At 31.7% G+C, this 14126-nt stretch overlaps 1 protein-coding gene across 2 annotated transcripts in view; it reads left to right on the top strand.

Moving 5' to 3' along the window:
- The window catches only part of milt (trafficking kinesin-binding protein milt), a 173076-nt gene extending 161901 nt beyond the window's left edge, over positions 1-11175 (top strand). For both annotated transcript variants that reach the window (XM_072525330.1, XM_072525329.1), the window contains one exon: positions 1244-11175. In XM_072525330.1, the coding sequence (XP_072381431.1) occupies positions 1244-1491 (248 nt within the window). In that variant the 3' untranslated portion in view covers positions 1492-11175. The remainder of the gene's footprint in view (positions 1-1243) is intronic.
- The last annotated feature ends 2951 nt before the right edge of the window (positions 11176-14126 follow it).

A 14126-nucleotide genomic window follows, 5' to 3' on the forward strand; every position in this document is an offset into this window, starting at 1 on the left:
AGTAACGACAATCGCCTTATAAACAATGTGTTCTGGGAAAGGCCAGTGGGAAGAAGGTCTGTAGGGCGGCCTAGAAAAAGGTGGAAAGATGCAGTCAAAGAAGATCTAGAGAAAATGGGAGTGCGACAATGGGAATTACTGGCACAGGACCGACAAACATGGAAAGCAATAATAAACGCGACAAAGACTCACGAAGAGTTGTAGCGCCATTGATGATGATGTTGACTGGCAGAGTTTCTGAAAACAGATGGAACATGACTTCTACGGAACACAAAAAGAAATATGGAGAATGATCAGAGGACAAAGAAAAGAGATGAACGAACTAATAAAAACGAAACACATTCAGAAGAAAACGTGGGTAGACTACTTTCGATCCCTGTTTGCTAAAGGTGATAATAATGAACCACCAACACCAGAGGTGACGACAAACGAAGAAATAAATATTGAGGAGGAAGAGGTAAAGAAAGCATTAAGGAAATTAAAGAATAGAAAATCACCAGGAGAGGACAGAATACCGAACGAACTCCTAAAGTACGAAGGACCATATCTGACCAAACAACTATTAAGACTAATCCAAAAAATAATAGAACAAAACAGAATTCCTGAAGAATGGAGATCAAGCATACCTCTCTTCAAAAAGGGAAACAAATCGGACCCGGAAAATTACAGAGGAATTAACGTATTAAACACAACACTAAAATTAACAACCAAAGTGATAACAAATAAACTGAATGAAATATTCCTAATGAATTCCTATTGAAAATAATTTTACAACATGGCGCTGGTCTACTGGTTTTCATGATTATAATAATAATAATAGTCTCCCGTTTTATACCGCTTCGCGGCTTTGGGAGTATAGCAGGGTAGTCTGCTATAACTAGGGCCTACGGTATACAAGGAAGGTAACATGGCCAGTGCTACGCTTCAACCGCCTATTATTACCCCTGGGTTTACCCAAGGTACTCATTTTATTCAGGCTGAAGAATTAAAAATGTCTAGTTGTTCTTGCCGGCGGTAGGATTCGAACCCCGAACCTCCGGCGTGCGAGGCAAGCATCCTACCGCTTGCGCTACGCAGGCCCCGTTTTCATGATTATGCCACTCAAAAAAAAAACGAAAACTATGAACGAGAAGCCGAATAAAGAAAGACGAAATAAAACAAAATTAAGTGTTATTTTTGAACAGTTAAATTTATTTTTTCTTACTCCTTATTTGTCTTTATACTAAAATTCCTTATGTTTTAGCGTCCACAATATCACAACGTAAGAAAAGTTTGGGAGTTCCCGGAAAGCCAGGCACTGGCGCCCTTAATCGTAGATTAGAGCAGCTCAATTCACGGAAACAGAGAAGACAGCAACAGGGAGGAGGTATAACGAGACCAGATTTGGGCACAGTGTCTGTATCTAAACCAGCCGAAAAGACAGAACAGCATACATCAACATTAGGAACACTTAGCTCGTTGCTGTTCGGAAGAAAAGGAGGTTTATTCTAAAATCTTAGGTGATTAAATAATTCGACACTGTTGACGTTTGGTGCCAAATTTGTGAACATCGATTTTCGATTACAGCAACGATTTAATTTCGATTATCGATGTGATTGATTTTATTTTTGAGTATTGTAGAGGTTAGTAAGATAATCGTCATCTATATATTTTAAATATTATTATATTTTATTAATTATGTAGACATTTTTCCATACTTGCATATTATTAAATCAGAGAGACAGAACTAAACAAAAAATGAACAATTGTATCGGTATAGCTAACGGAGATTTTAAAATTATCATTTTTTTGCTTTCTTTGGCTTTTTTGCCATTTTTTCTAAAATGGATTTTAGGAAACCATAATGTTAAGGAAGAAAATATTTTTGATATAGTAAATCCGTAAAGGAAAATATAAATAATGTCTGTATTTCACATTCTAGTACCAACAAAGATAATGCCGTGACCAGAACGGCTAAAGTAATATACGATGTATTATTTGGATTTTGACTATTTTGTTTATTTTTCAAAATATCTGTCGTAAATCCTTTATTTCCCTACTTAAAACATCTGTTTAATATAGTTTTTCATTATCGCCGAACACTAATCAATATTTCACTAATACAACTCAAGCTTTCCGGATTGCTTAGGCTGTTTTCTGTTGACAAATCTTTGACTTATACTTCAGTATGAAAAAAAAGAAGAATCTGACATAAGGTACGTCACATTTACACCGATTGCTTATCACTGAATATAATGTTCTCTGTTGTTTAGTGAAATTATTTTAAATAAAATTTTAAACTCATCAAAGAAAGTTTTTTCACAAATATACTAATGATCAACCCTGTTAAATACCATTTAAAATTTGGTGTAAATATGGCCTTTATTAAAAGTAGGTATGGATAATTTCGTTTTTATATCACGCGCAACATCGCATTACAGTAATACTACAACAAAATTAATTCCATTATGAAATGTCAAAAATCACAGTTATGTTGGTACATATGGATGTCAAAAAATTACACAACTGTATTTTATCTGTAAATAGGTTAGGAATTAAAAAAATACATGTTTTTAAATTATCCATGCGATCTAAATCGAATGTTTCTACAACTTCCACACTTAAGAATAGTGGGTTTAAAAACTAAGCGGAATAAATTTAAAAAAGCTTGATTTACAGCCAAGATTTACTGAATCTCTTTAGATTCTCGTTTTTTACGTCGACAGTTACTTTCGTAGTCGCTACTCAGTAGGGGAGCTCGGGGCACAATGAAAAACAAATTTCTTTTTTATTTTTCCTGTTTTTGCAGGTAGGTATATCAGTTTGAAATGTGTTTTAAAAGATGCCCTTCGGTACTAGGAGCAGACTTATAGTAGCATCAAAAACCTTATTATTAACTATTTCGAGTAATAATCAATTCAAGTTTAAAAAAAAAATTTTCCTTGTGCCCCTCCACTGGGGCACAATGTAACATACATAGGGGTACAATGTAACATATATAAAAACAACCAAGTTGTACAATAAACTGATGAGATTGCTTTAGAAGTATGTCCAATAAAAGTGCTATGCTATAGTTCTATTCCAATAAAAAAATAATATAAAATCAAAGGGAAAATAATTCAAACGTTGAATATAGTAGTTAACCAATATTTAAATTAGTGAAGTCGATTCCAAAAGACATAAATTGTTTTTGGCATTGGGTTAATCCCGCAAAAACCGAGTTCTCCAAAATCATCTTAATGCTATTCTCAGCGACTATTAATACATCTGGAACTGGTGGCTCTACAAAGGTGTTATGATCTTTTTTCTGAAAAACTTCACTTTGAAATCTCCGCTCGTATTCTTTTCTTTTATAATAAGTCCAACGTAGAACTTACTCTTATGGCTGTTTAAAGTATATTCCACCAGTACATAATCATTTTTAATGGGTGACCTATCCAGATCTATGAATATTTGTCTTCATTATGAATGAAAATGTCTTCAATGGCGTCCAAGTAGTCATCAGTCTCAATATAATTGACTACATCTTCTTCTTAAAACAATTATAGAATACAAAATGCATAAAAGCATTTCAGTAAATATAAACGTTTCGAATAATGCTACTCAACTAGATAAAATATTGCAATTTTTACCTTAAAATCAAACGATGTCTGCACGTAACAATTTAGTTTTGTCACACAGAAACACAATTTCCTCAGCCGCGTCCAAACTACAACTGAGATTATAACGAAACAAAGATGACTAGTTCTGGTGTCGGCCGAAGCGCCACTGACAGTAACAGGTTCTCATTTACCCGCCAGAATTTGAAATACGAATAATGTGTGTTTCAACGTGTCCCGTGCTCCCCTACTTTTTAGCCGCAGATTTATTACCTTTCAGTTAACAATTTTAACTTTAGTTCTATATTTTTAATAGAATATTTCGCTACGACATCAGTTTTGGGTTTGACAGAAATAATGACAGCTGCTGTACCTTTCAGTTAACAATTTTAACTTAAGTTTTATATTTTTAATAGAATATTTCGATACAACAGTTTTGGGTTTGACAGAAATAATGACAGCTGCTGTACCTTTCAGTTAACAATTTTAACTTAAGTTTTATATTTTTAATAGAATATTTCGATACAACAGTTTTGGGTTTGACAGAAAGAATGACAGCTGCTGTCAATGTCAGAAACATAACCTAACAATTTCCTCTCGAACTTTACACTTGATTCAATTTTGAAATTGAATTATACAAATTCTAATTGACTTCTCAGTCTTTAATTTCAAATGTGTCAAACAATTAGAAGAATCAGGTAGGAAACATTTACTCCTTTTAGTTTTTAAACCAAATACACTTGACTTTCATTACTTAAATGAAAGGACGAGGAGATAAAGGACGTTGTATAAACCAAACATAGCGTTTTTGATGTTATTGTGGAACATATCCAGTGATTTATGCCAGTACGTCAACAGTGTCTTTTAATATATTGTGAGGTTGATATGTTTTTGAAAGTAGTCGAAGTTGAGTAGAAAGTTTACAGTATTTTGTTCTTTGAAGAGCGTAGACTTTAAGCACAAGCGATACGATTATTTACGAAGTCATTCATCTACGAAATTCTTAAAGAGAATACATAAATGTGTCAGATTTAAACGAGATATTTACAGAAAATGTACTAATATGTAGGAAGGTTTGAAATTTGTCCATTGGATACTAAAATATTTGTTATTTTCAAAAAAAAAAAATGAAAAACACATAATTAAGTCATCGATATGAATCATATTAAAGGTGATACAATTTTAGATGTATATTTTTCCTGTTTCTTTTGCCCTTATTTTTCCCTGAAAATGTATCGTTCAACAACTTGATTAGCCACAAAATGTTCGCCATTTGTTATATATAATTAAATCTAATAGGTATCTAGCAAGTTTTTGTATGCAAAAATGAATAAATCATTTATATTTATCATGGTATTGGCGCCGGAAGTAAATTTCATTCAATATTCTTTACTGCCTGCCTTGCATAATAAAGAAAAATGCTTCTAAAAATAATTGGCACTAAATCGGGTCAAGTACGAGTCCCTACACATTATATTTCGACTTTCCAGAATGATTTCAATTTATCTTACTTCAAGAGAATTCTCACGCCACACAATGGTTATTATTTTGCTCTATTCGAACCAAATTTTTGTATATCTGGAAATACGGCATGTTATGAGGAAATTGTAATTGCCAAATCACAATTTAGGCCCACCTTCTCAATACTGTTATGATTTTTATTTCAATGTCTATTTAATTTATAATGTCTTATTCTTATCTTAATTCATTAAAAGGCACAATAATTTATATCAATTTATTTAAACGAATAATACACATAATTTATTTAGGCGAGCGTAACAACAATATCGCGAGCGCGAATCTTTTTTATTAACTGTCCCTCCATAACCAAAATTCCTCTATAAATATAAAGTCCTGTTATTCGAGAATGAAAACAGTTGTTTCTCGAAACACATCGAACATAGACCGCTGTTTTGCTGAAAGGCCTTCTAGACAGAGCGGCGAATTGTTCTCAGAACCGGTATGGTTAAATCGGCTTGTCTCCAGAAGGTTCGAATTGTTGTTTTTATTACAAAGGGGGACCCATCGTGTGTCAGGTAGGCATTACCTAAAAAATACGTGAATGAATGAAAATATTAGTAATAAATATATTTACGGTTTTGGGTCAGAATTTATCGTAACAATACCGATGTTTCCTCCGAATTTGGTCTTCAGCAATAGCTGATAACTTCTCTTCTTGTTTGCTCTCTAGTCACTAGGCAGAAACATCTGATGAGTAAGTTAACAAGAAAAAGCCATTCTCTTTTGTCCATCTACGGTAGGATTTTTGCGGTCCATCTGCAGCAGGCGAATCAAATTATAATCTATTTTAATTTCCTTTCCAAAAACTGTACTATTTTTCATGTCGGTACCACTTTTGGTATGGTTTAACATGTTCAAGGTGCAGATTTACCTCATCGCACAATCTCTTTCAAATTTAAGCACTTCTCGTACACCATTTTTAAATAAGTGATCAACTTAGCCATTATTTACCTGTATATTTAAGGTATATTAATTTATTAATGATATATTTAAAAAATAACATTGACCCAATCAAATTTTAACTGGTATAAAGATAAATATATATAAAAAAATCAAAAAGGAGCATTTCTTTTACCTTCTAGTCGATACGATACGGTCAGGGGTTCTAATATATTTTTAAATTATTATTTTTGTTGTAAATTTTCATAGTAATCAACTGTACACCTATTAACATACCATTTAACTACAGAAAAAAGATTAATCCACCCATTTTTGTATTCTCAAATCATGTTTGTGAAATAATTTTATATCCCATCTGAATATATTTACACAATGTACCCAAACTAATGATGTCAGCTAAGCCTATAACGAAGTATTGCATTTAGTCAATTTTGACAAAAGTATTTATATACTATTAATGTTTGACAAACTTATTTAAATGTTAACTTCTACCAACTTGTATTTAAATATTACTCAACGAAGAAATGCAATAATAAGTCTTGGTGAACCTCATCAAGAAATGATTTAGTCAATTTTTTTTTCTCTGCTTATTGTATCAATAAGTTTGAATTCGTAGGTATTCAGATGTGACAAGGTTAATTTTTTTCATTGTTATCTATGTCTTATACTAAAACAAAGTTGTGCGTATTTGCAACAAGACAGTGAACCGAGTGTTGTCTATGATGCGAAAAACAAAAAAAAGTCGTAAAGAAATTCGAGAAGACTGATATTTTGATGACTAATATAAAGATATCTTAAATACTTTGACTACCCAATTATTAACCAAGCTTCTCGCGCAGGTATTAAAAATGCTCATCTTAACGGCATTAGTTAAGTAAATGTTGAAATTGAACAGTGGAGTCTGCTGGTATAGCAGATAACACTAACATCTTGCACGTACGCCACTTACGGAATGCTGATCTTCCAATTGTTTCGCCGGCTACCACCTTATTATAATTATAAGCTGCAACTTCTCATCGTTAAATATCTGGAGGTATTTTATATTTAGATACAGGAAACGCCAATTATAATGAAATTCTTTTGGGCAGGTTTTATAAGGCCTTATTTTAGTGGCATTTGCCAAACTTCGAATCCTTTCGCGAGTAACTCGAGGCGAAAATAGGACATTGTCAAAATTGGCGTTTTCTGTAGGTTGCATAGAAATTTCATTCCCTCAATTCCAATTAAACTGAAACAATAAAAATGCAAGGGAAAGAGCACTCTTGCCACTGGTGTTGTGTAACTTTAGATTACCGTAAGGCATTATCGAGGCTAAAGTGAAATGAAATCTTGAGCTACAAATACATAACTATTTGGTTATCTTTAAATAATCTCAAGCTGCAACCACAGAATGTAGCTGCAACCAAAGAATTGTTACGATTTTTGGTCACCTAATTAAATAAATGTTATAACATAATTCTGGTTCAATTAACTGTTTTGTTGCACGTACAAGCACATCAATATTTTCAAAATATGAATGAAAATGTTCATCATCACGCCAAAATTTTCTTCCAAGAAACTGTGATGCCATTATATCGTTATTTTTGGTTTAACCAACTACTTATATGATTTTCAATTATAACTGGAGAAGGTTTTGGTCAAATGTAACTTGATAATTATTTTATAAATTGCGGGTATCATCACATTACTTTTTGATATACATTATTGCATTTTGTATTCATTTTTGAATAATACAAAATCATATTATCACTAGAAGCTTCATATTTTTTTAATTTACATTCTTGATAATCTCCCACCTGAACGGCAAAGCCAAAAAACAGAAAATTCTGGTAAAAAGAATGAAATAGAAGTACAGTTTTTGGAGTATATTACAATAATTTATAACTAATTCTCTAATCAGTTATAAATATAGATGGAAAAAAGTCACTATGTGCCAAAATAAGATGGATATTTCACCAATACGATGTTATGAATACCTAAACCCCACTAGAGGCCGTATGTTTATGACGAATGAGTTATAGGATTATCCGTCTTCAGTGATATCATTCAAAATTGACGGCTATACAAAATTATAATTGTAGGATGGCAACATGTTCGGTTTTTCACCCCAGAGAAGAGATTTAGCGATGTAAATGAATTTATGCACTAAAACATCAGCTTAAGTAGATGAAACATGTTAAAAAAAAGATTCCCACTCATATTGAAGCGGAACTAAAATTGCTGACAATGACAGAAGCCAAAATTGACAACAGACAAACAATTTGTCGCTACTTTGGAGTAGAGCATTTATATATGTCTATTGCATAGAATAGTATGGAGTATAGAATCTAAATAAGTGAAAGATTAAACAGAATAATTTAGTTGATACAAGAGTTGAGCGCCAACTATTTTTAGAATAAAAATAGTAAAATAAAAGAGAAAGCAATGAATAAAATCAAAAGAAATTGGTATAAAATAATTAGTTGAAAAAAATAACAAACACGTGACGATTATAATGTTATAACATATGCACGATTTGTCATATATTCACGCAATGTCGATTCTGGAAACCTTCCCGAAATTTTGGATATGAAAAAAGCTACAGCCTCGATTAATTGTTTCAAATATACTATATTAGGATGACGAGATTTACTAGTGATAATTATCAAACATTTCTACTGATTACTTTTAGATGTTACAATGTATATAAATATCCGCAATTTATTGTGATCTTGTTTTGATCTGTTCATATGTACTTAATAAGAAAAAATCATCACTTTTATCGTTTTCGTTTTTTTTTTAATTTCGTGTATTTTATCAACATTTTCAGATAGCACAAATATCATTACGTAAATTATGATTATTATACTCTGCTTTTGGTGCTGTTTTATGTTTAATAAAAAAGTGTAAATAATTTTTTATGTATATAAGCTATCAATAACGGGGTCCAAACTGAAGAAGACATGTTTTAAGTAACGAAAGAACATTAGAAAACATTTTTAAATATTTTAGAGGTATGTTTTTATAAACACCTCATATTTTTACGTAGTAGGCTTCAAGTTATAGTTTTATAGGTAGAAAAAAAGTACTACGCACAAAGCAAACTATTTTTTAACATCTAATATCATGTACGTAATTTTTATTTGGCAGTCTCTCCTTGTATTTTCCATATTCGCGTATCTTAAGCCATCTGGTGCTAGTTTCTCTCTGCCTTTTCTTTCATGTCGTCGATCCATATTTTTTATGGTCTTCCTATGTTTCGTTTATGCTCTCTTGGTCGCCATTGTATTAGTCTCTTTGTCTACTTCTCTTCACTCTCTCTTGTCATATGTTCCGCCCATTCTCACTTAGATTTTGCGATAGTTTCGATAACATGATCTTGAAATATTCAGCATAGTACTTTAATCTGATGTTACAAGATACATAAAAAAAGGTAAAAACTTACAGTGGCTTGTGGGCTTGTATACCCACTGCAATTAAAAATTACCCATTATGCAGTAAACTAATCTTTAGTTTTGATTTACCTCGTACTATTTTAGTCCATATCCAAAAATGATCAAACATCGCCCTATCGACGAAAAGCCGGTAACGACCAGCTGACAGCTCCGCTGACCGGTCCACCATCAGATCTTAAGCGAGAATAAAATCAAAAATGCGCGTCTCCGCGGTGTAATTCACACAATTTTTAATCTTAAGTGCATCGACATTTTTTTCGATGTAAATATTATTCCATGTGACGATTCTAAGACGCATTTATTACAGAGAAATCGTTATTCGGTGTACTTAATATTGTATAAACAAAACACTCATAATATGTCTTTTGGTTCGAAATTCTAAAACGTAAATTAAAGCCCTGTGCAGAATGGGGTTGGAAATACGTGAATTAAAACATCGTTTTTTTGGATCGTTACAAATTATGATGCATTTACTATTACTATTCCTCATATGTACCAACCTGATAAAGTAAAAAAGTACGAATTCCGCACATGTTTTCTACATACTTGTAAATTTAATAGAGTTCCCAAAAAATTAACAAAAAAAATTATTTCAGCAATTCTCAACTGTCACTGTGGAATATAATCTACACACACATATATATATAATATATATATATATATATATATATATATATATATATATATATATATATATATATATATATATAATATATATATATATATATATATATATATATATATATATATATACATTGATAATTTATGTTGTATTACATGAGACTATACTTGGAGCATGCCTTGATATACTACTTAAAAAACCGTTTACAACTAATTGCTTCTTCACTTTCGACCTCAATTACATATAATGCATTTCGTCCCTTTAATATGTGTAACCTTAAGTAATATAAATAACATTACTCCTTCAAGTATTAGGTGGTTGGAAAAATCCTTGAAATATTTTTGAAAATAAGTGAAAACTTTCCTGACTTGTACAGTCTGTTGAAAAGAAGTGATAGTTATAGTTGGAATCTCTAGAAATAGTTTTTTCTTACAAAGTTCGTTACTATTTATTGATTACTAATTTCTTATTAAAACAAAATTTGTGAAGTAGTCTTCAGGTTATTAAATATTGATTAAATTAGTTTTACTGTACATAGAAATTAAACACAAACATAAATATTTGCTACTTTAAGTATTAAAGTAATCTTGACCGTAATATTACCGGTTGGTACACACCAGAGATCCGCTGTCCATGTCTCTCTTTCTGATCTGATCTCGGTCCGAGATATTCTCCTCACATTCAGTCGATCATGTGTCTTTTTTCCTTAGTCAATGTAAAATCGTTAAATTTTTTCAGATTTAAGCTTGCTATCTACTCGTTTGGATGAAGATTGTGAAAAAGTCGAAAATGAGAAGAATAAAGTGTAATTTTAGAGCAGTTTGGTAAATAGAAAAGAATCTCCCTATGGAATCAACATAAAGCAATGCGAAAAATATGTATTTAAACCGATTGATCTCATTATTTAAAGTGGTTAGGGAATTAAACAAAGTTGTTTTCATCTTTTTGGCTCAGAAATATTAATTAACTTTGATTAAAACATGTAAAACTGTAAACATTAAACCAGAGTCGCACTTTCTTCTCAAATTAATGTGAGCGAGGTGAAAAGTTGACCGAGGTTATTCATGATAATATTTAATAACAGTTGGCATGAATAATTCGACAGCATGACCGAAAACTTGATGACACGGCTACAGGACACACCCACTGATCAGTGTGACCTTTAGCTTATCTTGGAAATGAACGTAGTATAGATCTAGACGTTACATTGTCTTGTCAATATCTTGGCCATATTTCATTAATTAACATTAAATATTTCAATATCGCTATGAGTAATGGAGTTATGTGACAGTGTTCTCTATTTAGCGGGTCTTTCTTTGTTTCTCTTAATCAAAAATGTTATACATTTTACGAACCTGGGTTCTGAAAGGGTTATATATTTCAAACTAAAATATTCCTAACAACACATTCTCGGAGTATATATTCACCTATGTATTACTTATTTTCATATACATATAAATATAAACTGGTGCATTTCAATAACAAAACCAACGATTTGTTAGTAATAACATACTCAGTCAAGGTTGGATTGTAAAATGTGTAAAAATCTAGACACGTAACATTTTGTTTATGATTAAAGCATCTCAAAATCTCGTTTGTATTGTATTAACGCACATATTCTAGCTCATGGAAAAATAGTCAGCAGCTGAGACGTGATGGTGACTGAATTTGACCCTAACCATGTGAGCGCATGTTTTTTTTTTTATAATTTTCGTTATAATTCCTGTAGAGTCCCGACAAGTATCAACACTCTTCGCTCTTCATAGCTTAAAAGGAATTTTAACTGATCAATAACTGAAGTAACGATTTTTGTTGGAAAAATAGTACGAATTCGTTATAGTCTTAATGGTACTGTATAAAAAATTCATCTTAAAATTGTTAACTGCGTAGCTTTCTGTGATGTCAAAAATATTTCAATGAACGTCAAAAGTGATATATAGGGACTGTAATAAAGTATAGGAATAAAGTTTACCTAACGATGTATAAAGTATTTATTTTGATTAGTTTTAAGATAAATCTTAGGTTTTTTAGTGGTATTACTATTAAAATGTTGTGTATATATATTTTGCTTCGAGTATTGTTTTAGTGAAATATTGAGAACAATCGATAGTTTTGTTGCAGGTTAAAATAAATATATACAAAAATTAATATTGTTTTTCTATACCCTATAGGTTTATAACAAATAGAATCATAAGCCTTTTCATAAGTAAGGTGGGAAAACGACAATTTATGCTTTCGGGGGAAAAAACTTTACAACTGTTCATACACAACTTTAATAAGCAAAAACATGTATTGAAATATTATCATTCATTCAAATATAAGCCAAATTTTAGTTTATAAAGAAAACTCAAAATTGATATGGGAAAAAATACCATAAATCCAGAAAGTCATAAATGGAGAACAGCTCCCAAAGGAATGAACGGAAGCATATATGACATCTATATTTAAGAAAGGAGATAGAAAACGGTGAAAAAACTACAGAATAAGCGTAATATCATCAATAGGAAGATTATATGGGAAGATACTGCGAGAAAAGATAGAGCAAGCGATAAAAGGCAAAATCGGGGAGGATCAGGCAGGCTTCACGGCAGGAAGATCATGCATAGACCACATATACACACTGGAACAACTGTTGGAAAAGAAAAAAACAAAAACTAGAGATATACATTTAGCATTTGTGGACCTGAGAAAGGCGTATGACTCTGTACCAAGGTCAGAACTATGGGAGGCAATGTACAAATTAGAAATACAGACGGAACTCATAGAAGCTACAAAAGCTCTGTATAAAGAAAATAAAGTGTCCATTAAAATGGGAACAAGAATCGTAGGAGACTTCATCACAACAAAGGGGCTCCTGCAGGGTTATTCCACATCTCCAACCCTATTCAAAATATACTTACGAGAATGCCTTGACTACATGGAAAAGAAAATGCGTAGGCATGGGAGTACCGGTACGGAACGAATACCTATATACGTTAAGCTTTGCAGACGATCAAGTAGTAATTGTACAAGACCAAGACGATCTCAGCTACATGATGAAAAATCTACAAGAAGAATACCCTAAGGCTGGTCTAGATATTAACCTCGCGAAAATAGAGTACCTATCTACAAGTGAAAAAATCAAAGGAAAGGATAAATTCAAATACTTGATTTATAATCACGAAAAAGGCAACAACAGAGGAAAAAATTACACAAAGATTAGGACAAACAAGAACAGCAATCCGACATCTTAACTCAGTATGGTGGGATAGACACCTAAATATGAAGACAAAAGCACAGATTTATAAAACATTAGTGCGAAGTATTATGACATGGGGCTGAAAATTGGATCATAAACAAGAAAAACAGCAGTAAGATAGTAGCAACAGAGATGGAATCCCTGCGAAGATGCTCCAGAGTAACAAGAATGGATAGAAGAAGTAATGACGAAATAAAGCAAAGAAAATCAATACAAACAGACATACTAACATATAGAACAAAAAAGACTAAACTGGTATGGACATGTAAGAAGAGCTAGCGACAGCAGATGGATAAAGAGAATAACCGAATGGAGCCTCATAGGAAGGAGGAAAAGAGGACAACTCCGAAGATCCTGGAGAAACGAAGTAGACGATGCCATGAGTAAGAGAGGTTTAGACGATGGAGAATGGGACAACAGAGAGAGATGGAAACAGTTGAGCGATGGAAGACAGTGAATACTGTAGAATCTCTGATATATATATATATATATATATATATATATATATATATATATATATATATGACGAAATATATTATAACTATATATTATAAACTTAATTATTATATAAACTAAATATAAGATGTTTAAAAATAAAATTTAAGTATACTTTAAATGAATTGATTAACAATTAACGTTAAAAATTAATATGACGCCAGTATAAATAGTAATGACGTTTTCGTCACGACACGAACTATTTCGTGTCGTGACTATCCGCTCTGCATTTTACTATAGAAAAAGAAAATAATACAACGCATAAAAGCATCGCAAAAAAAATGGTGTCGTCACTTTGCTCTATAGGTTGCTCAGTCTGTGTTAATATATATATTAAG

The sequence above is a fragment of the Diabrotica undecimpunctata genome, chromosome 3 (assembly GCF_040954645.1).
Source record: "Diabrotica undecimpunctata isolate CICGRU chromosome 3, icDiaUnde3, whole genome shotgun sequence".
Classification (NCBI taxonomy): domain Eukaryota; kingdom Metazoa; phylum Arthropoda; class Insecta; order Coleoptera; family Chrysomelidae; genus Diabrotica; species Diabrotica undecimpunctata.